The following is a 24,671-nucleotide window of genomic DNA, read 5'->3' as shown; positions in this document are numbered from 1 at the left end:
TATACATTTAGCCATATTAAAACATATTGTTGGTTTGCGCCCAGTTTACCAAGCAATCCAGATCATTCTAAATCCTGATCTGTCCTCTTTATTACTTACCACTCCCCCAATTATTGGGTCATCTGCCAACTTTATCAGTGCTGATTTAATATGGTCTTCCAGGTCATTGATGAAAATGTTAAATAGCACAGGGCCAAGAGCCAATCTAATGGAACACCACTAGAAACACACTGATCTATCAGTTAGCTAGTTTTAATCCATTTAACGTGTGTCATGTTAATTTAACATCATTCTAGGTTTTTAATCAAAATGTCATGTGCAAATTAATTCCAGTTCTGTCCGGACAATCTCTACGCAAAAGAATAAATGGACACAAATCTGACATCAGGAATCATAACACTCAAGAACCAGTAGGAGAACACTTCAATCTCCCTGGTCACTCAACAACAGACCTAAAAGTGGCAATTCTTCAACAACAAAACGTCAAAAACAGACTCCAACATGAAACTGCAGAACTGGAATTTAAGTTGCAAACTGGACACCATCAGATTAGGCCTGAATAAAGACTCGGAGTGGTTGGGTCATTATAAAACCTAAACCTAATTTCCCCAATACTAATTTCCCCCTACTGTTACTCACACCTTCTTGTTAACTGTCTAAAATGGGCCACTCATTACCACTTCAAAAGTTATTTTTCCTCCCTTGGTATCCTGCTGTCAATTGAATTGTCTCGTTAGACTAACCTCACACTTGGTAAGGCAATTCACATCTTTTCATGTATTTATAACTACTCCTGTATTTGCCACTTCATGCATCTGATGAAGTGGGTTCTAGCCCATGAAAGCTTATGCCCAAAAAAATTTGTTAAGTCTCTAAAGTGCCACAAGGACTCCTCATTGTTTTTACAAGTAGATTAGCCCATGGTGTAGGTGACACAAGCTAAACAGGAGGTACAGATAATCTGGGTAAGTGCTATGGAAAAATAAATATCATGATGGGACTTAAAGCAAATCGAAACAGTTCAAATTGGCTTCCTGCAGTAGTCTGTGGAACACATAGATTCATAGATTCATAGATATTTAGGTCAGAAGGGACCATTATGATCATCTAGTCTGACCTCCTGCACAATGCAGGCCACAGAATTTCACCCACCACTCCTAAAAAAGACCTCACGCCTATATCTGTGCTATTGAAGTCCTCAAATTGTAGTTTGAAGACCTCAAGGAGCAGAGAATCCTCCAGCAAGTGACCCGTGCCCCATGCTACAGAGGAAGGCGAAAAACCTCCAGGGCCTTCCAATCTGCCCTGGAGGAAAATTCCTTCCCGACCCCAAATATGGCCATCAGCTAAACCCTGAGCATATGGGCAAGATTCATCAGCCAGATACTACAGAAAATTCTTTCCCGGGTAACTTGGATCTTACCCCATCTAAAAACCCATCACAGGCCATTGGGCCTATTTACCATAAATATTTAATTACCAAAACCATGTTATCCCATCATACCATCTCCTCCATAAACTTATCGAGTTTAATCTTAAAGCAAGATAGATCTTTTGCCCCCACTACTTCCCTCGGAAGGCTATTCCAAAACTTCACTCCTCTGATGGTTAGAAACCTTCGTCTAATTTCTAATCTAAATTTCCTAGTGGCCAGTTTATATCCATTTGTTCTTGTGTCCACATTGGTACTGAGTTTAAATAATTCCTCTCCCTCTCTGGTATTTATCCCTCTGATATATTTATAGAGAGCAATCATATCTCCCCTCAACCTTCTTTTAGTTAGGCTAAACAAGCCAAGCTCCCTGAGTCTCCTTTCATAAGACAAGTTTTCCATTCCTCGGATCATCCTAGTAGCCCTTCTCTGTACCTGTTCCAGTTTGAATTCATCCTTCTTAAACATGGGAGACCAGAACTGCACACAGTATTCCAGGTGAGGTCTCACCAGTGCCTTATATAACGGTACTAAAACCTCCTTATCCCTACTGGAAATACCTCTCCTGATGCATCCCAAGACGACATTAGCTTTTTTCACAGCCATATCACATTGGCAGCTCATAGTCATCCTATGATCAACCAATACTCCAAGGTCCTTTTCCTCCTCCGTTACTTCTAGTTGATGCGTCCCTAGCTTATAACTAAAATTCTTGTTATTAATCCCTAAATGCATGACCTTACACTTCTCACTATTAAATTTCATCCTATTCCTATTACTCCAGTTTACAAGGTCATCCAGATCCTCCTGTAGGGTATCCCTGTCCTTCTCTAAATTAGCAATACCTCCCAGCTTTGTATCATCTGCAAACTTTATTAGCACACTCCCACTTTTTGTGCCCAGGTCAGTAATAAAAAGATTAAATAAGATTGGTCCCAAAACTGATCCTTGAGGAACTCCACTGGTAACCTCCCTCCAACTTGACAGTTCACCTTTCAGTAGGACCCATTGTAGTCTCCCCTTTAACCAATTCCCTATCCACCTTTCAATTTTCCTATTGATGCCCATCTTATCCAATTTAACTAATAATTCCCCATGTGGCACAGTATCAAACGCCTTACTAAAATCTAAGTAAATTAGATCCACTGCGTTTCCTTTATCTAAAAAATCTGTTACTCTCTCAAAGAAGGAGATCAGGTTGGTTTGGCACGATCTACCTTTTGTAAAACCATGTTGTATTTGTATAACGTGTGGACTATGTATGTAGAGCAGGTTGGGAAAGACTCCATTTCAAAGTTTAATAAAATTTACTTTCTTTGCTTGTTAAAGAAGATTCTGTAAGCAAGGATTTTGGAGGACACAGCTTGATAACCAGAAAGGAAAATATTGCTAGAGTATTACAGAAGCTTTTGGTTACCAGATTGGTAATTTGAATCTCCACTGATGACAGGGTCTAGACGAGAGCTAGTATAACAAAAAAAAAAAAAAAAATGTGGTCAGTGCCAACCTTTTGTTTGCACTACAAAAGAAGAAGATGGTAGAGATGAATGAAAATAATAAAGGTAGCTGTTGATTAGGGAGGAAAAGATGTGTGAAGTAGCTGATGGTTTTATTTAAATACAGATAGTAACAGGATGCAAACAAATATGACTGTATCCATACCACAGCCTATCGTTTCACTCACTGCTATTTCTAGGGGCTGTCTTTCCATGTTCTAGAGTAGTCCTGATGCCCACAAGCTTTCTCCCTTTTAAGACTTCCTTCATCAAAGAGGCGGTATTCTGAAGAACAGATGTTGTTCTCTGAAGTATGTCTTTATTTAACATTACCAGCAGCATGAATGAAGTTAAACACCAGATGAATGAGGCAACGCAGGCCCCTTACATGTATGAAAAAAGTGATACTATTAGACTATTGGGTTGGTTTATGGTCATGGCCTTTCCATCATAAGCCAAACATGGTGGTCCCAGACAGTAACAGCCTCAGATCTACAACACAACCAGATGAAATGGCACTCATCACCTTTATGTAGTCACAAATATTTAACCACAAGTTTAAGTACTTTACAAGAAGAAATCATTGCTATTCTTCAAACCAAAATGCCTTTTTCCTCCCTTCTCATCCTTCCCCAACTGAAACTTAGTACAATTCTTTGGAGTAGCTAGCGTGTGGTTAAAATGGAGGAAGCTATGCCTGTTCGCATGGAATCTGCTATTTCCTCCCTGCCAAAACACTTGTTTAAAAAAAGTCATGTAATATTTCTATTAAACTGTAAATGCAGTCGACAAGGAAATGATCTACTGGCAGTGTATTACCTTTGTGGCAATGCCAACCAGCCTACAGCAAAACAGCGCATATAACATGCATTCCCAAGTACTGTAACAAAATTGTACTTTACATAAATACCACAGAACTCAAGCAAGATCCAGAAAAAGCAATGAAAATTTGCCCAAGCTTTCATGCTTGCCTATATCAATTGTATGTCATAACTAAAACAAAATAGAAAAGCATCTACATATGTCCAAGGATCCTGTGAAGTTAGATCATATAACTCTGGGGAAACTATTGCAACTTAAATCTGTGTATTTCTTGTTAACCACTGTAACAACTCACTAATAAAAATTAAGAAAAACTGTGGGTATCAAATATACAAAAAGAGTACTAACAGCATACAAGTCCTTAAAGACCATAACATAATTTATTAACAAGAACATGTGTTCTGTGTAATCCAGAATTGTTATGTTAAATTACTTTGGCCTTTGATATCATTCATTTGATTACAAGAATTTAAAAGACTCAAGCTTTCAAATTCAGAGAGTGACCTTTGGTTTATAAGCAGCTATTGTCATACTGATAAAATCCTCTCTGATAATTTAGTCCTTACCTTTCACTACCTAGTGCAACTACATGCAATTATATTAAAGTGATCCCAGATGTACTGAAGATGATTTCATTAATGTTAAAGAGTACAACTAAAAAACCCCAATACAATCAAATAGAATTAATCTGTAATCAATAGAGTTCTTCAGAACAGTTTAAAATGTTAAATCTTCATTAATTAAGCCACTCATTACAAAAAGGTGAGCTTGAAAGATATATGTCTTGTTCATCTCAATTTGAATTATTTCTAGTCATTCTTTGATTTCAAAATAGCCAAAACCAATGGCTTTGCCAAAAGTTTTATTAGGTGTTTCTTTAGATGCTATAATGTTTCAAGACCACAAAACAATGATGGTTTTGTTTTGCTTTAAACACTCACTAACAAAACTTTTTGCAACCTTAGAGATCATTCCTGGTTTTTTTTAAGACCATAAATCTACTAAATACTTTTGAATGTATTCAAGTTAAAGTCACTGTGTAAAAACAACACCTTTTTACTCAACCATGGTGTTCCCTGTATTTATATTAAAATGCTGACTCATGAGATACTGACAAAAAAATATTAAACCCTATGATACGCAAATATGTGTGTCATGCTTAAATATCCCCAAACATACTGGGAAACATACTGCCTTTAACAGCATATAATGTCTAATGGGTTCTAATTATAAATGGCACATGAAAGTAACTGTTTTTATTATAATCATACTTATTAGAAAGGCATAACTATTATTTATAGTGTAGTTCAATAAACAAAAGTACATCCAACTGGTGGCAGGACTGTCCCTGGATAACACCAGCCCATGAACTTCTCAAAGAGCAATATTTTTCAATTATCATCACTCTTAGATCACACATTCTTTTTTTTTTTTTCTCATCTAAGCTAATGCAGAAATGCATTCCTAACTTACGTTATGTTTAGTAACACATAAAAACTGGTTTGGAATTATGAACACTGTCAATAACAAGTAATGGATCAAATCATGAATTCCGTTCTTGGCTATTACTAATCAAAACACCCTTTGAAGGGAGGAAGGATGGTTACATGGTTACAGCAGTGCACTGAACTCGGGAGATCTAGGTTCACCTTCAAACAGGCTTCCTTTGTTATCTTGGGGAAGTCACTTAACCTCTCTGTGCCTTAGTTATCCATCTGTAAAATGGAGATAACAGTACTTTCTTATAGGGGGATTGTGAAAATCAATTCCATGTTTGCAAGGTACAAACTATAGTAACAGTGCCTTTTAAATATTGGGGAGATAGAAGTCAAGCCGTGAGTGAGACCTGATTAAGGATTCCAGGATTTTGCCCACATTTCTGTTATTTATATAAAACATAACTCTACAGCTAGCTGTGCAAACAACATACCATGGTCAATAACTCATTTTTTAAAAATGTTTTTAAAAATATTACTTACTCTCATTGGATGTATATCAGCATATGGAGGTTTTCCTTCAGCCATTTCTATTGAAGTGATACCAAGGGACCAGATATCTGCCACACAGTTATAACCAATCTCTTGAATTACCTCAGGAGCCATCCAAAATGGAGTACCTATAACAGTATTTCGTTTTGCCATTGTATCCTGTAATCACATCATTTGTGCAATTAAAATTTAGACATTTGTCCGCATAGGTTCCCATTACATTTGTTTCATATTTAAGGTTAGAACTAAGTTTCCACTGTGATCACTACATTGCCTCCCCCATCCCCACTCCCAAATCTACAAATAAACAAATACTCTCAAAATTGGTAGATGATGTCTGTGACTGAGGAAGAGTTTTCCTTTCAAACCTGAAGTAAATAAAACAAGGGATTTCTTGATTTTTTGCTCTTAAATTAAAGAGCTTTCCCAGAGTCCAATAAGTTTAAGGTTTTTTGCCACTTTATTTTATTTCTCTTCTTCTTTCCAATGTTTTGTCACAAAGTTTACTGGACTCATGTCATCAACTGGACAAAGCCTAGTTGATTTAAACTCATTTTTAAATAGTGACACTGGAATGGGGCTTCAGAAGCTGCCAAGCTAATTTTAGCTCACCAGCAGCTTCAGAGACAGGCCAGGTTGCATAAGGAAAATCAAGTGGAAGGGTTGTTTGCTCTCCACATCTCTAACATAGAGCTCAGGAAGAAGGAAAGAGGGTGTATCTAGCAAGACCAATGTATTTCAGGTGGGAAGGGACAAAACTATGGGCTATCCCCACGCACCTCTGCTGACCACCTACAGGCAGAATTAAGACAGTGTGGTACCTTAGCTGAATTTCCAAACTCTCAAGTTTGAGTTTCTTGAAAATCTAATCTTAACCCTACATTTCTAGGATTTTTATTTATGTACATATTTACTTCTGTAAAATAAGGATTGTTATTAGCTAGGATTGCTAACTATAATGTCCTTATAAAGGTTTTTACTCTTAAGTTATTGATATGTACTCCCAACTGCTTCATTTTTAAGATTTTTTTTTAAGAGGGATCACTTCATGTATTTAGTTGAGTTCATAATGTTCAGCAGACGCTACTACAATGATAATGTAAAAGTTATTTCTGTTATGTCACACACAAAAAATGCAAACATTTATGATCCTACTGCCATAACAAAGGATCAAGCTCTTTTGAAATGTAGAAGTGCCCATAAATCCATATGATTAATAAGTTAGCCAGCCACTTTTCCAGGTTTTGGAACACTTGCACCTTAACGGTCCCAGAAAAGGGCCAAATTGGAAGAAATAAAAAGTGGTATTTTTCCAAGCTCTGCCCACATTAATCACAAGGATAAGAATGTGCTCACTGTAGGTGTGGAGATGTTAAAAATATGATCACATGCTTTCTGGACTCCTCTGGGCTCAATAAGCTTGGATTCCTTTTCGTGGTTCTTCAATAATGCACATGGGCTCTGCTAGTCTACCTAGGAAACTGTCTCTCAACCTTTTCAGACTCCTGTACCCCTTTCAGGACTCCTATTTGTCTTGCGTGCTCCCAAGTTTCACCTCACTTAAAAACTACTTGCTTACGAAAATCAGACATAAAAACCCAAAATTGCTTATTTTCATTTTGTTTGTATGAAATTTTAGTTTGTACTGACTTTGCTAGTGCTTTTTATGTAGCCTGTTGAAAAACTAGGCAAATATCTAGATGAAGTTGATGCATCCCCTGGAAGACCTCGGTGTACCCCTGGTTAAGAACCACTGACCTAGGGCACCAGTCAAGGGGGTGAAAGCAGTTGTGACTTTCCCAAAGGTCACCCCACTTGTGGCATCAAAATGAGAAGTCTCTCACAATAAACTACAATAAACTCTGCAGTATTGTGATCCTCCCTCTTCTTTTTTACAGGAGCAATGAAATCATTAATAATGTTGACATTTAAATTATTGTTATTAACACTTCACTCTGAGAGGTATTGTTCCAGGCTCTTTCCACACTCATATTGACATCTCTGCATCACTTAAATTCAGTTAACACATATGAGATTTTCTTTGCAACCACAGCAGCTAGGGACTCACTTTTTAAAACTAAGCTGAAATTCTAAAGAACAAGACAGTAACTTCAGAGAGTTTTGGTATGGCATATGGGCACATACTAGCTGTTCCCCAAGCCCTGGTACCAGACCGACAATACTGAAGTATTCCATGTATTTTCAAGACAACTACAGCATAAACACAGGAGCAGTACAGTCTTTCAAAAGTCCTGAATAGGCTATAATTCAAGCAACTAAAAATCAAATTAAAGGCATTAAAGTTGATGGTATTATGAGGTTTTTTATCTAGTTAAGTAGGCTCAATAAAGTTAGAGAGCAACAAAATAATCATCACGGGAAGAAGAGTGCTCTCTTTCCCACCATCACCAGTCACTCCTGGCCATGGAGAATGATGAAAGGAAATGAAAAAGTAGAAACCCTTTTTTTAAAAAAGTGAATGGTTATGAGCATTATAACAATCTAAAAAAGATTCTGATCTTTTCATATACTTACTGTTAATTGGCCAGCCACTCCAAAATCAGCTAATTTTGCATGTCCTTCTGTGTTAAGGAGGATGTTTCCAGCCTTTATATCTCTGTGTATTTTTCTCATGAAGTGCAAATATTCAAGTCCTTTAAGTGTGGATTTAAGAATGGTGGCTATTTCATCTTCTGTTAGCTATAAGAAAAAACAAACATCTAACTACTTTTCTTCTTGGAAATACACACACACACACACACACACACACACACACACGTTACACATTTAAATAAACAACATGATAGCCTAGAAGAATAAAACTCAGGTTCTGTAAACTGTTTTATAATATTATTATTATTATTTATATAACATACATGAAGTATGCTAGATGCTTTACAGACATGAGGCAAGACTAGGTCTCAAAGAGTTTACAAATCCTGCAATTTGATCTACGTAGCTGGATGGGAAGTAAACCTACTTCAGATATGAGCAGGAGTTCACCCATACAGATCACATTGCAAAATTGGGCCCTAAACATCACATAAGCAAAATAGGGGTTGAAATGTTGCCACGGGATTAGCTTAAAACTTTTTTGAATTTGTTTATAATTTTTCTTTATTTATACATAGGAGAAAGAGTTTTCTCTCTCCCCAATATAATCTATAATTAGATTATTAACTCTTAGAGACAGGTGCTACCCCAAAGAAAATGTCTCACCAGTAGAGTTAATACGGACTCTTACCGGGATTTTAGCACAAACAACCCCCATCATTCCCCCATTGTCTGCATGCTAAAACCCGTTACCCAGATTTGGAGTTGCTTTGAGCCTGAGCTAGCAGACCCAGCTGCAGGTATGGGTTTGAACCTTGTCTCCACTTTAACTCGGACTGGAATACACCCACTTTGCAGCGTGGTTGCAGGCTAAATCACTCAAGAGCTGATAGTCCTCTAATGCTTTCCCACACTTCCCCCTGAAAAACAGGCAAGTACTCCCACAATTGACTGGGAAAGAATCAGAGCATCTCAGCACAGAGAGCCATGGGACAAGACCCCGAACACAAAAAAGCAAGTGAGGACATCATAATGTGAATATGACTTTGCACTGGGGACACTAACACCTGGGCTAGACTACCCTAGGTGCTCAGACCTGGTTGCTTATCACCCAGATTAACTATGCAGTGAATCACAGAAATGTAGGCTGGAAGGGACTTCAAGAAATCATCAAATCCAGCCCCCTGCACTGAGGCAGGACTGAGTAAACCTAGATCATCCCTGACAGGTTTTTGTCCAACCTGCTCTTAAAAACCTCCAATGACAGGAATTCTACAACATTCCTTGGAAGTCTATTCCAGTGCTTAACTGTCCTTATACTTAGGAAGATTTTCCTGATCTCTAATCTAAGTCTCCCTTGCTGCAGATAAAGCCCATTATTTCTTGTCCTACCTTCAGTGGACGTGGAGGACAATTGACCACAGTCCTCTTTATAACAGCTCTTAACATATTTGAACACTCCTATCAGATCCTTCCCTCTTGTTCTCAAAATACTGAGCATGCCCAGTTTATTTGTTTTTAAACCTCTCCTCATAGGTCACATTTTCTAAATCTTTTATTTTGTTGCTCTCCTCTGGACTTTCTCACCAACTTGTCCAGATCTTTCCTATTAAACACCATACTGCAGTTGAGGCCCCCTCAAGGGTCAAGTAGAGCGGGACAATTACCTCTTGTGTTGTACATACAACACTCCTATTAATACACCCCAGAATATTAGCCTTTTTTGCAACCGCATCACACTGTTGACTCACTTTTAGTTTGTGATCCACTATAACCCAGATTCTTTTCAGCAGTACTACCTAGCCCATTATTCTCCATTTTGTAGTTGTGCATTTGAGTTTTTACTTCCTAAGCAGAAGACACTTCTTAACTCTGCATTTGTACGGCACATAACAGACTGTTACTCTGATCCTCATGAGAGCCTCTAAGTGCTACTTCAAGTAATAAATTAACAATAACAAATTAAATAAAAAAAGAAAAGGAGTACTTGTGGCACCTTAGAGACTAACAAATTTATTTGAGCATAAGCTTTCACGAAAGTTTATGCTCAAATAAATTTGTTAGTCTCTAAGGTGCCACAAGTACTCCTTTTCTTTTTGCAAATACAGACTAAGATGGCTGCTACTCTGAAACCAATAAATTAAATGTTAGTTGAGGGTGCTAAGTACTTCACAGGATTGGCCCAGGATGAACTCTTCAACTCTGGGTACAGAGTAGAGGCCAAACAAATCCTTTTCAACTCTGGGGTGTATTAATAGGAGCGTTGTATGTATGACACAAGAGGTAATTGTCCCAGTATACTTGACATTGGGGAGGCCTCAGCTGGAGTACTGTGTCGAGTAGGAAAGATGTGGACAAGCTGGAGAGAGAATCCAGAGGAGAGCAACAAAAATAATAAACAGTTCAGAAAACGTGACCTATGAGGAAAGGTTTAAGAAGTGGAAATTAAATCCTACTAAGGAAAATAGAAAGAAGCAAAAACCTCTGGCAAGTGAAGTGTAAAAAAATAATTAGGGAGGCCAAAAAAGAATTTGAAGAACAGCTAGCCAAAGACTCAAAACAAAGAGCAAAAAAAAAAAAAAAATTAAGTACATCAAAAGCAGGAAGCGTGCTAAACAACTAGTGAGGCCACTGGATGATCAAGGTGCTAAAGGAGCACTCCCCAAGGAAGATAAGGCCATTGCAGAGAAACTAAATGAATTATTTGCATGGCGGAGGATGTGAGGGAGATTCCCAAACCTGAGCCATTCTTTTTAGGTGACAAATCCGCGGAACTGTCCCAGATTGAGGTGTCATTAGAGGAGGTTTTGGAACAAACTGATAAACTAAACACTAATAAATCATCAAGACCCGATGGTATTCACCCAAGAGTTCTGAAGGAATTCAAATGTAAAACTGCAGAACTACTAACTGGTATGTAACCTATCATTTAAAGCAGCTTCTGTACTGGAGAATAGCTAATGTGATGCCAATTTTTTAAAAAGGCTCCAGAGGCGATCTAGCAATTACACGCTGGTAAACCTAACTTCAGTACCAGGAAAATTGGTTAAAACTGTAGTAAAGAACAGAAATATCAGACACCTAGATGAACACAATGTGTTGAGGAAGAGTCAACACGTTTTTTGTAAAGGAAAATCATGCCTCACCAATCTACTAGAATTCTTTGCGGGGGTCAAAGGACATGTGGACATATCTGGTGGATAGTGCGCACTTGGACTTTCAGAAAGTCTTTGACTAGGTCCCTCACCAAAGGCTTTTAAGCAAAGTAAGCTGTCAAAGGAAGGTCCTTTCATGGATTGGTAACTGGTTAAAAGATAGAAAACAAAGGGTAGGTATTAATGGTCAGTTTTCAGAACGGAGAAAGGTAAATAGTGGTGTCCCCCCGGGGTCTGCACTGGGACCAGTCCTATTTAACATATTCATAAATGATCTGGAAAAAGGGGTGAACAGTGAGATGACAAAATTTGCAAATGATACAAAACTACTCAAGATAGTTAAGTCAAAAGCAGACTGAGAAGAGTTACAAAGAGATCTCAAAAACTGGGAGATTGGGCAACAAAATTCAATGTTGATAAATGCAAAGCAATGCACATTGGAAAACATAATCCCAGCTCTACATATAAAATGATGAGATCTAAATTAGCTCTTACCACTCAAGAAATAGATCTTGGAGTCATTGTGGATAGTTCTCTGAACATCCACTCAATGTGCAGTAGCAGTCAAAAAAGCTAACAGAATGTTGGGAATCATTAGGAAAGAAAGAAATAAGAATACAGAAAATATCATATTGCCTATCTATAAATCCATGGTATGCCCATATCTTGAATACTACATGAAGATCTGGTCATCCCATCTCAAAAAAGACATATGGAATTGAAAAGGGTACAGAAAAAGGTAACAAAAATTAGGAGTACGGAAGTTTTGTTATAAACTGGGGATGCATCACTTGGAAGTAATACAGGAGAGGAAGGACCTCAGAGTATTGGTTGATCACAGGATGACTATGAGCCGCCAATGTGATATGGCTGTGAAAAAAGCTAATGCGGTCTTGGGATGCATCAGGCGAGGTATTTCCAGTAGAGATAAAGAGGTGTTAGTACCGTTATACAAGGCACTGGTGAGATCTCATCTGGAATATTGTGTGCAGTTCTGGTCTCCCATGTTTAAGGAGGATGAATTCAAACTGGAACAGGTACAGAGAAGGGCTACTAGGATGATCCGAGAAATGGAAAACCTGTCTTAGAAAAGGAGGCGCAAGGAGCTTGGCTTGTTTAGCCTAACCAAAAGAAGGCTGAGGGGAAGATATGATTGCTCTCTATAATTATATTAAAGGGATAAATACCAGGGAGGGAGAGGAATTATTTAAGCTCAGTACCAATGTGGACACAAAAACAAAAGGATATAAATTGGCCATCAGGAAGTTTAAACTTGAAATTAGATGAAGGTTTCTAACCATCAAAGCAGTAAAGTTCTGGAACAGCCTTCCAAGGGAGCAGAGGAGACAAAAGACATATCTGGCTTCAAGACTAAGCTTGATATGTTTATGGAGGGGATGGTATGATGGGATAATGTGATTTTGGCAATTAATTGATCTTTGACTATTAGCGGTAAATATGCCCAATGGCTTGTGATGGGATGCTAGATGGGGTGGGATCTGAGTTACTACAGAGAATTCTTTCCTGGGTGCCTGGCTGGTGAGTCTTGCCCACATGCTCAGGGTTTAGCTGATAGCCATATTTGGGGTCAGGAAGGAATTTTCCTCCAGGACAGATTGGCAGAGGCCCTGGGGGTTTTTGGCCTTCCTCTGCAGCTTGGGGCACGGGTCACTTGCTGGAGGATTCTCTGCACCTTGAAGTCTTTAAACCACAATTTGAGGACTTCAGTAGCTCAGACATAGGTCAGGGGTTTGTTACAGGAGTGGGTGGGTGAGATTCTGTGGCCTGCGTTGTGCAGAAGGTCAGACTAGACCATCATAATAGTCCCTTCTGACCTTAAAGTCTCTGATTCTAACAGCTTTCATACGAGGAGAGATTAAGACTGGGACTTTTCAGCATGGAAAAGAAACGACTAAGGTGGGATATGATAGAGGTCTATAAAATCATGACTGGTGTGGAGAAAGTAAATAAGGAAGTGTTATTTACTCCATCTCATAACACAAGAACTAAGGGGTCACCAAATGAAATTAATACACAGCAGGTTTAAAACAAACGAAAGGAAGGCTTCAGAGGGGTAGCCGTGTTAGTCTGGATCTGTAAAAGCGACAAAGAGTCCTGTGGCACCTTATAGGCTAACAGACGTATTGGAGCATGAGCTTTCGTGGGTATTTGTGGTAGTCTAGAACGTGCCACAGGACTCTTTGCCGCTTCAACAAAAGGAAGTGTTTCGTCACACGACGCACACTCAGCAGGTAGAACTCTGCCAGAGGTCATTGTGAAGGCCAAGTCTATAACGGGCTTCAAAAAAGAACTGGATAAATTCATGGAGGATAGGTCCATCAATGGCTATTAGCCAGGATGGGCAGGGATGCAAAACCATGCTCTAAAGCAGTGGTTCTTAACCTGGGGTGCGAGACGCCCTTTTTGGGGGTGCGAGACATGGCAGATTTTTTTGGAAGGTAAATCATGAAAAACACAAATTAAGCACAGGCATGTAAGTACAACTACTTTGTTTCATCAAACCTATATATTTATTAACATTATACTTTTTTTAAACGATTGCTGTAATATACAAACAGAAAATATATCTAGGTTTGAAGAACTGACCTACTTCAACGATTTTTGATAAGGGGTGCGAGAACATATTTTGAGAACCAAAGGGGTGCAGGCTGCAGTAAAGGTTAAGAACCACTGCTCTAAAGTGTCCCTAGCCTCTGTTTTCCAGAAGCTGGGAATTGGCAACATGGGTTGAATCACTTGATTACCTGTTCTGTACATTCCCTCTGAAGCACCTGGCATTGGCCACTGTCTGAAGACAGGATATTAGGTTAGATGGACCATTGGTCTGATCCAATATGGCCATTCTTATGTTCTTATGTAACTCTCTCTGTTAATTTCCATTTTCAAAATACTCTGCTGAGATTATAGAGTACAAAAGACAGATTTTGCTCAGAAGCAAAATGAACTGCTGTGAAGAAGAAAAAGACAAAAAAAGTCTATGCATTCCTTAAATCCTACAAGTGAACTGGCCACATGCTGGCCTTCCACCATGAAGGAATGAATTTCACCACAGACAATGAACATGATGGTCACACATGAATCCCCATTTTATAAGATGTTAAAATTGGTCATAATTGCTGATCAATTAAAGTTTCAAAATTGTTTCCAGTCTAACCTCCTTCTTTTCATAAAAACTTAACTTTCCAAAACAATTTTTAAACAAAATTAATAGGTTTCTCACTTTTACAAAAAAATCTAAATTTATAACTAAAAAAAGAGGCTACTTTTTATAGTTCAAATTTCCCAGGTGCTTATTCTTCAGAACTGGTGCATAGGCTAGTTTTGACAAAATCTGGTGACAATATTTGATCACAAATTTTAAAAATGTTTACTTGCCAAGTGACTGGTTGTGCCTTACCTATGCCAGCAGAGAGGACAGTCACCATCAGACCAGATGATGCACAACAGAATAGGTAGCAGTCAGCCACTTTCTCTTACCAGAAGGAAAATAAATCACCTTAGTTGTACAGTATAAGAGAGGCTATCAAGATCTCATGCCCTAAAGCACAATGAACTAGCAGAGTCCTAAATTTGGACTGAACTCAAGGGAATGCCATGTTTTCTTAATTTCTCAAACTCCCACATATGAAATTCTTGCTAATTGCTACAATTAGCAATATCAAGGCTGAGCTCCTGCTCATTAGCACTTCCTAATGGCAGCAACTATCAGTTTCAGACCGCTGACAGTACACAAGCCAGACATTGCTAATTAAGAGTTTGTGGGCAAGAGAAGGGGGGGGAGGAAGAATGGATAAAACAGATGGGTTTGTACACAGAGACAATACATACAGCATACTGGGGCAGAGAAAACCACCTGACCCCACCCTTCCCATCATTCTTATGGCTTGTCTACACAATGAGTTATTCAGGAACAGATATTCCTAAATAGCTCCAGGTATGAACACTCTTCTGGAATAAGAGTGTCTTGTTCCTGTTTAGTTTAAATCACTGGGTTAAATTAAACAGAAATAAGGCCCTCTTATCCCAGAATAAGAGTCTCCACCCATGGAGCCAATCAGGAATAGCTGTTCCTGAATAACTTCAAGTTCAGACAAGCAACTCACATCCCCCCTACCCCCGCTTTTCTTTCTCACCCCCTCCCAATTACAGGGATGTGTCTTTCAGAGTGACAATATTTTAAATTGACATTGGGAATACTATTATACTGGAATGTGTTCAAGGCTGCCATCAATTCTTTGATCTGTAGATAATTACAGAGATGTTGAACATAATGAGCCTGTTCTCCAAACGCAAAGAAATCTGTGTGTTCCTCATATCCCCCCATTCAGGTTTTTCAATTTTTACCATAATCAATAGGGTTCTGCTAATTGATAACTAGAATGTTCCCTGTCATTTTGGAATTGATCGGATGTGTCATTCAAAAGTTATCACATTATATCCAAACAGCAAAATTCCATCATGGTGAGTGTAATCCCTCACTCTCAGCTAAAAACCTGTTTTAAAATGTCCTTCAAAAATATGAATTACTTTGCTGTTTGCCAAATGCTTTCTATTAGCTGGTAATAAATTGCCAATATGCAACATGATCTGCATTATAATATATCATGTTACTAGAGCAGTTGTAATACTGTATTGTGGAACAGCAGGAATCTTAAAATTAGCTGGCCCTTTACTATATTTCAACAATAATAAGAATTTTAATAAGCATTTTAATAAGAACAGTTATTACTATGGGAAGATAACGGTACCACGATAACTACAACTTTCCTTGCAGCCACAGCCTATGAATGCCTGCTGCTCTACCCTGAAAAATGTTGTTGGGCTGTGTCAGTCAGGGGTGTGAAAAAAAAAAAAAACCCACACACTCCTGACTGACAAACGATGCCAGCAAAACAAATGTAGCTATACTGGCAAAATCACTCCTTTCGCTAGTATAAGCTGCCTCTCCACCAGGGGGTTCTGCTGGACTACCTATGGCAGTATAGCAGCATCAGCCAACCCTTTATAGTGTAGGCTGGCCCTACAAAGCAGATTCAGTGCTAAGATATTGCTTTTTCATGAAGAGGTCAGATACCCATACTACTCACCTCCACAATCATTCTGGGTTTTAAACAATCTTCTTTATTTCACTCACTAAACACCAGGTAGCCTGTTGGGTTTTTGTTTTTTTTGTTTGTTTGTTTTTTTTAAGGTGAAAAGGGCATTATAAGATTGCATTAAAGTCAACAATTGTGTGCCACATTTTGAAGAATTACACTCCATTTTTTCATATTGTGTTTGCTTTTTCGTTCTTTCAGTCAAGATGTGTGGAAATTTATCTCCTCATATTCAGTTACGGTAGTACAAAAGAGCATAACCAGGAGAAATGGGATGAAAATTAAAGAAATAAAAAACTGTGACTATCAAATTATGCCAGCAAAACAAATGTAGCTATACTGGCAAAATCACCCCACATTTCAGCAGTGGGGTGTCTGGCGCCCTGCCACAGTCTTCTGGGAATAGGAAAGCGCTATTCCCACAGAAAGGTTGGGGACCATTGTGTTAAGGGGTCACCACCAGTTACTTTGTATTCTTGGTAGGTACAGCAAAGAACAAAATTGTACTAGTATTTTCAGCTAATTCATTCGGTTTTAGCAGGATTAGCTGAAACCTAGCCTATTTAAATAATTCAGTTCTAACTTTTTGAAATATATGGCCTATACATAAAGGGCTCATTTATCATCCAGAGATAGAATAATTCCCAAATATTTTAGCCCTGAAGGGATAACCAGTACTTTAGTTGACTGATATCTTTCTTCAGATCCTCTTTAAAAACTCTCCTTTGCTGTAAAGTTATTTCCTCACTGGGATTTTATAATACATCCCATCTCCTCTAGGCCTTACTTACAGGCCATGAATCTGAAGTCAGTTCCACATGAAATCCCATTGACTTCAATAGGACTCTATACAGGCACAAGGGTCTACCTATGCAGAAAAAATACAGGATCAGGACCTTATGTTGCAAGCTCTTTGGAACAGAGATTGTCTTCATCCATACATCTGGTTCTACACCAAGCATTTTCAGTCCTATAACAAATACATAATTATTCTCCAAGCAAGTATATTCTATTTCTTGGTAAGGTGTAACTTAGTACTGTTTTAAACAGGAATATATTAAAGCACACTAGGCAACCTTTAGTAGGCACCAGCAAGGTCTACCAAACCAGTTAATACTAGGGCTGTCAAGCGATTAAAAAAATTAAACGCAATTAATTGCACTGTTAATAATAGAATACCATTTATTTAAATATTGTTTGATGTTTTCCTTATTTTTAAATATATTATTATAACATAGAATACAAAGTACACAGGACTCACTTTATTTTTTATTACAAATATTTGCACTGTAAAAAACAAGAGTCTTTCAATTCACCAAATGCAAGTACTATAGTGCAATCTTTTTCATTAATGTAGAATTATGTATAAAAAAGAACTGCATTCAAAAATAAAACAAATGTAAAACTTTAGAGCCTTCAAGTCCACTCAGTCCTATTTCTTGTTCAGCCAATCGCTCAGACTAAGAAGTTTGTTTACATTTGCAGGAGATAATGCTGCCTGCTCCTTGTTCACAATATCACCTGAAAGCGAGAAAAGGTGTTCGCCGGCTACAACAGTGCCATGAATCGCATTTTACATGATCGCAATTTACATGCCAAATCTGCTAAAGATTCCTATGTCCCATCATGCTTCAACCACCATTCCAGAGTACATGCATCCATGCTGATGATGGGTTCTGCTCAATAACAATCCAAAGCAGTGTGGACTGACGCATGTTCATTTTCATCATCTGAGTCAAATGTCATCAGCAGAAGGTTGATTTTCTTTTTTGGTGGTTCAGATTCTGTAGTTTCCACATCAGTGTGTTTCTCTTTTAAGACTTCTGAAACCATGCTCCACACCTCAACACTCTCAGATTTTGGAAGGCACTTCAGATTCTTAAACCTTGGGTCGAGTTCTGCAGCTATCTTTAGAAATCTCACATTGGTACCTTCTTTGCATTTTGTCAAATCTGCAGTGAAAGTGTTCTTTAAATGAACATGTGCTGAGTTATCATCTGAGACTACTATAACGTGCAATATATGGCAGAATGCGGGTGAAATAGAACCAGAGAGAATACAATTCTCCCGCAAGGAGTTCAGTCACAAATTTAATGAATTCATTTTTTTAACAAGCATCATTAGCATGGAAGCATGTCCTCTAGAATGGTGGCCAAAGCATGAAGGGGCATATGAATGTTTAGCATATCTGTCAGATACCTTGCAATGCTGGCTACAAAAGCCTGTTCTCACTTTCTGGTGACATTGTAAATAAGAAGTGGGCAGCATGATCTCCCATAAATGTAAACAAATTTGTCTGACTTAGTGATTGGCTTAACGAGAAGTAGGACTGAGTGGACTTGTAGGCTCTAACGTTTTGCATGGTTTTGTTTTTGAATGTAGTTATGTAACCAAAAAAAAAATCTACATTTGTAAGTTGCACTTTCATGATAAAGAGATTACACTACAGTACTTGTATGAGATGAATTGAAAAATACTGTTTCTTTTGTATATTGTTTTTACAGTACAAATATTTGTAATCAAAAATAATAATATAAAGTGAGAACTGTACACTTTGTATTCTGTGTTGTCATTGAAATCAATATTTGAAAATGTAGAAAAACATCCAAAAATATTTAATACATTTCAATTGTAGTCTATTGTTTAACAGTGCGATTAAAACTGCAATTAATCATGATAAATTTTTTTAATCGTGATTAATTTTTTTGAGTTAATCACGTGAGTTCACTATGATTAATAGACAGCCCTAGTTAATACACAACATATTAATGTGCTTTATAAATCACCTTGCCCTATTAGTCTGCATTACCCCATCAAAGAGACAAGCCATTATGCAACAGCTCCCCACAGAGCTGTCTAGCTGACCAGAAAAGTTGGCGCACAATATGCTCCAACCATGCCTCCTCTCTCTCCTGCACCACTCCTTCCCATGCCAGGGGCTATGAGGGAAGCCCCAGCCTTATGCTACTGAGAGAATACCCTGGTGGGAAGATTCATCAGTTCCAAAGCCCCGCACACACAGAGAGAGCCAGCCTGTAAAGGGTGCGAGAGACCCCAACACCACGGCCATAGTTTGGCTTTTCAGAGTAAAAAAGCTGTTGCCTGCATAAAGTACTGTCCGGTGCTCTATATTGGTATGCATTATTTTTGATATTTTTATGTTGGCATATAACTATTGCTATTGGTTAAAGAGCCACAGCACGCAACAAAGGGAACAGGAGTTAGTCAAATTCTTCCTATAAAGTAAAACTGATTTACTCTGTTTTTTAACCCAAGAGCAAGCGGGCAAAAAGGAGCTCTCCAACCAGCCAGCACTCATTTCAGAAACATTTGAGATCAGGCAAAAGAAAAGAGAGAAAAAACAAAATTTGAACAGAATATAAAATACTATTTGTGCTTCTGTGTTTATTTTACAATATGCTTTCTTCCCCCAATCTTCCAAAATTATTAGCCACAGGGAAAATATCTGAATCCTCATGACCCAATTATAAATTAAAATTAGTAACAGAAAAAAGAAGATGAAATCTTAGGGGAAAATATAAACTATTAACTTTAAGGGCGATATGTAAAATGAAATAAGCAAATCTTTATTATGAGAAATTTTCACTGTTGTTTTCTTTAAATCTCATCATTCCATCTCTGTTGTCAAACTAGAAGTGGCTTCATTTTCTAACCTTCAGGTCCAAAATAAAAAATCTCCACACAGAAACAAAAATTAAAAGTATAGAAAAGATAGCTCTGTTTTTAACTGTTTCCAGCTAGATAAGAAAATCAATCAGCTAAGTATTTTACCACCTCTGTGTGGGGATCTTCCAGTTGAAAGTTAAAAAACTGAGCTGGTTTCTATGTGTAGACACTAATGATCCTGAAGTACAATCATTTGCCTGGTATCTTTGGTCACCATTTTCCCTTACCCCATGCTTGTGTACAGTGTGCTGTGCATTTCTTGTCCACTTGGGTGCCATCTGCCATTCCTGAGACAGCTGTGAAGCAATTTTGAACCCTGCAGCATCCATACAAATTAACTCAGAAAGCTAAAGTGGGCCAACTTTATAGCCACCATACAAACCAATGGAAACTATTACGCCAGCCAGCTCTGGTCAAACTAAATATTCTGGTGGATCAGATGAACATGCACTAAGTTCAGGTGTAACATATCTATTAGGGGAGGTTGCAGAGTAACATATCTATTAGGAGAATGAACCTGAAGATATGCTTGGCTGATTAGGCATGGATGCCCATGCACCCTTAATTTCACTTTCTGTGCATATTCATTATTACAAAGTCTCACCAAAGTCAAATACTATTTTTCTCCCACAGGACCTCTGCCTCATTCAGTAGGCAGGAAGGACAGTAAATGAGGCAGGGGTGCATAGCTAAAAAGCCGTTGTTGGCAAGACCCCTATCTCTTTCACTGTGAAAGTTGTAATGCATGTAACACGAGGCAAGGACCTACAGGAAGAGAAATAGTGTTGTTGGGGTTACAGCACTGGATTGAAACCAGTGAGAATGGGATTCTAGCCCTAACTTTGACACAAACTTCCCTCAGACCAGACTTTTCAGAAGCAGTCATAACTTGCAGGTGCCTCATTTTCTAGGTGACCAGCTTGAGACACACAGGGCTTGATTTTTCAGAAATTCTAAAAACACTCACAACTGTAAATGAAGTCAACACCTATAAAAATATCAGGCCCTACCTGTCTCCAATTGGGCACCCAATCATTAAGATACTCAAAATCAATATACACTTTTGAAAAATTTGGCCTACATCTTCCTATACTTTAGTTCTCTATATGTAAATGGAAGATAATATTTCCCTACTTCACAGGAGTGTTGTGAAGATAATCATAAGGCACTTGGGTAATATGGTGATGAGAGCAATAATAATAATTTCCTCATGATTTTTTAATTATTATTATTAATATTAATAATAAATAGTTAAGTAGTAAATTAGGCATAGGACCATGAATTGAGTGATGCAGATAGAAAGACATTACACAGCTACCTCATTCTCAGAGCACCATCCACCATGAGCAGCGAATGATGCATGGTCATGTGGAAAATAAATAGAAATGAGCACACAACTAAAGATAGTTCTACTCCCTTGTGCATATACAGGCTGCATGAGGATTTAATTCTGACATTTGAGTATTAGACTTTTCAATGATAAGGTATTTTATATGTAATTTTATTTGTATATATATAAAATCAGACCCCCTCATGTTAGCACATTTTAGGGGACAGGATACTTCGGACAGTGCTAATGAGCTACAGAGCTTTCCACCTGTAGTTCAACAGTTTGAATCCAGCCCAGATCAGTTAAGAGTCAAAGCTGTCTCCATCTAATATATATCTGCTGGCCCCTATATGAAATGAGTTTGGTGGAAGTCATTTCCAGCTCTCACATCACCAATTTACCATAGCACTTGGCACACGTGTGTTTTGCATGGAGAGGCCAAGAACAGAGTGGAACATGGAGCCTAGACTCCCTCTGCTACTCCTAGAGCTTGTCTTCACTATCAAGTTTGATCTACAACTGCGATGTATCAAATTAGCTAACCAGAGGCTAACCACAACTTTGCAATTAATGTAGAAAAGAACACGTCCTGTCCAGCCCCTAGGGGAGGTCTGAGACTTAAACATGCCATTTAACCATGATTATGTGACACAATAATGCACATGGCTTGTCCTTGTCCACACAAAGATGTGGTCAGCATCACGACAGTTAATTCCACTCTTCACAGTAATATTTTAACAATAAAATTGTGTAGTGACAGCAAGGCCACAGTGGAAATCCTACCCAGACCAGGGTTGAGACAAGCTGATAGGGTAGTATGTCTGGGCTTCTCACCCTGCAGATAAAAGAACTGTATTTGCCAGCACTGTGACCTTTCATTAACTCTAAATACAAAAAAGCATTTTTTTATTAAAAACAAACTTTATGGTTGTATGAAACATATTTGCAAATAGACAAATTAACTCATTACTGATTTGCATAAACTGCTTATGTGACAGCAACTACATTATTATTTCACACACAAAAATGCATTCCAAAAGAAGAGATGCTTGTGTCTTATAGACCCACCCCGCAATCCATACAGACCTTGGATCTAGGGGAGTTGGAGAAGGTGAGGGGGAACAGAGAAGTCTTTTCTTCTGGTGAGAGTGCAAAAAATCTAATCTCACACAACTCCAACAGTGCATGAAACAGCTTGATGAAAACTCCATGAGGGGAACCTTGTGAAGGTCTCCCCCACCACTCTCTTTTGTTGTTGTTTTTTTTTCCCCTTTCCCCACCACAGTAATATTCAGCAACTGACATCTCAAAAATTTCATTTAAATAAAGATTCTCTTCTAATTAACCAGTATTATAAGCAGGGTCTAGTATCACTGATTATTATTAAAGGTACCCAACACTCCCCATTATAAGATCCTCTTTTTACTGGGTTTATAACTTTGCCAAACTTTAACCATTTGGACTGAAATTTTACATGCTAGGTGTTGCCACAGGCTGAATTTTTTTCAAAAAAAATAATCTCAGTCAAAACAGTTCTGCCCTTTCTGAGAATGAGACTATGAAAAATAAATGGTTTTGCTCATGTTAAAAATTCTTGTGACTGTTTCTTTGAGAAGCTTTAGCACTGCCCCTTCCCTTCCCTCCCCCATGCTTCGGAGCAGGGCCTTCAAATTTGGCATGGGGTGGCCTTGGGTCAAGTGAAGTATCCTTCACAATCCCTGTGAAAATCCACCCAAATTTGGCCAAGTTATAAACCTGGGGAAGCGGGGGATGACGACGACTGCAGTTTGCACATACTCAGAGAGTGTTTCAATTTTTAGCAGCTAAAATCTCCAAAGATGCTCTATACACCTTCACAGCTCCCAAGCGTGACTGGACTGCACTTGAGCCAGCCCCACAGAACCACTGAATGTGTTCCAAACCAGGGCTATAGAGTGAAGCCAGACTTTCCCTGTAATTGCTGCACCCACCTGCTCTGGGCAAGAGTGGAGGTGAGCACCGCAACGGAGAGCTCTAAGTGACCTGCATTCCAGCACCCAGGAACGTGGAGGAAGCTGCCTGATTCAAATACAGAGGAGACAGAAGCTGGACCAGGGGGAGAGAAAGAAGTAGATTAGGACAAGGAGTCTGGTTAGCGTAGGACTAGAAGAGAAGGGAAGGAAACTGGGACTTGTACAGACAGCCAGGAGGGAGAGATGAGGACTGGCTGGATAAGGAGACTGGGACTGGGATGAGAATCCTGAGGAGTGGAGACTAGGACTGGATAGAGGAGTGGAGACTAGGACTGGATAGGCAAGAAGAATGGGACAGGTTGAAGCAAAAGGGGCAGAAGGACTCAGTCCTGGGTGGAACAAGCAGAAGATGCTGTGACCATTAGGAAAAATTCCCCTCCGGAGGTTGGAATAGAAACCAAGATTCCTGAGTCTCACCGTTCCTCTCTCATCATTAAATACCTGTGAAATCCACTAGCAAAGTGTGTCTCTCATCCTCCTCCAAAGTTGGTTCACATAGACAATAATAAACTTACTACTGCTATCAGTTACTCTACTATCTCAAGGGGAAGAGGTTTGTGTGGTAAAACTAAAGGTTCCAACCAAACTGATGACCCATATGGGTGTCAATATGATGCAGCATGACGGAATTTCTGTATTTTCAGTTTGCTATTTTTAAAACCGAGGACATTTTTAAACACAAAAAGCAAAGTATATTAAAAACATTTTAAGGTTGCAAAGTGAAGCTTTCAAAAGTTAGGAAATGCCAGAATTAAGGTTGTCTGCACAACCAAAATTCAGCTCCCTTGTATATATGTATACTGTCTTTAATTTCATAAATCATTTTTTTTCCCCAAAGGACCTCTGCCTCATTCAGTGCACAGAATGGACAGTGTTCACTTACTGAGCAGCTGTTCAATATTTTGTTTTTTCCTCATCAGGAAATGTGTGGTCCAAGTCCTTATTTACTGCACACTATTCAAATCCTCCTTTGAAGACAGAATTATTAATTTCCTCATGGCCTTTTCTATGGCAATCATCACTATAGTACCTGAATATCTGAATATTGCAAATATTAATGAACTTATTTTAACATCTCT

At 38.5% G+C, this 24,671-nt stretch overlaps 1 protein-coding gene across 7 annotated transcripts in view; it reads right to left on the bottom strand.

Moving 5' to 3' along the window:
• Positions 1 to 24,671, bottom strand: part of STK3 (serine/threonine kinase 3) — a 291,185-nt gene that overhangs the window by 224,386 nt on the left and 42,128 nt on the right. For 5 of the 7 annotated variants that reach the window (XR_012157123.2, XR_012157124.2, XM_073330482.2 and 2 more), the window contains exons 5-6: positions 8,274 to 8,438; positions 5,730 to 5,897 (exon numbers count right to left, since the gene is read on the bottom strand). Coding sequence is in view for 5 of the 7 variants with exons in the window: in XM_073330482.2 (XP_073186583.1) it covers positions 5,730 to 5,897; positions 8,274 to 8,438 (333 nt within the window). In the remaining 2 variants the exon portion in view is untranslated. Of the gene's footprint in view, positions 1 to 5,729; positions 5,898 to 8,273; positions 8,439 to 11,437; positions 11,851 to 17,459; positions 17,534 to 24,671 lie in introns of those variants that run through there. The other 2 variants (XM_073330481.2, XM_073330480.2) reach the window with 2 other exon arrangements.

This window comes from Lepidochelys kempii, chromosome 2 (assembly GCF_965140285.1).
Source record: "Lepidochelys kempii isolate rLepKem1 chromosome 2, rLepKem1.hap1, whole genome shotgun sequence".
NCBI lineage: Eukaryota > Metazoa > Chordata > Testudines > Cheloniidae > Lepidochelys > Lepidochelys kempii.
This window is presented reverse-complemented; position numbering and strand designations above follow the sequence as displayed.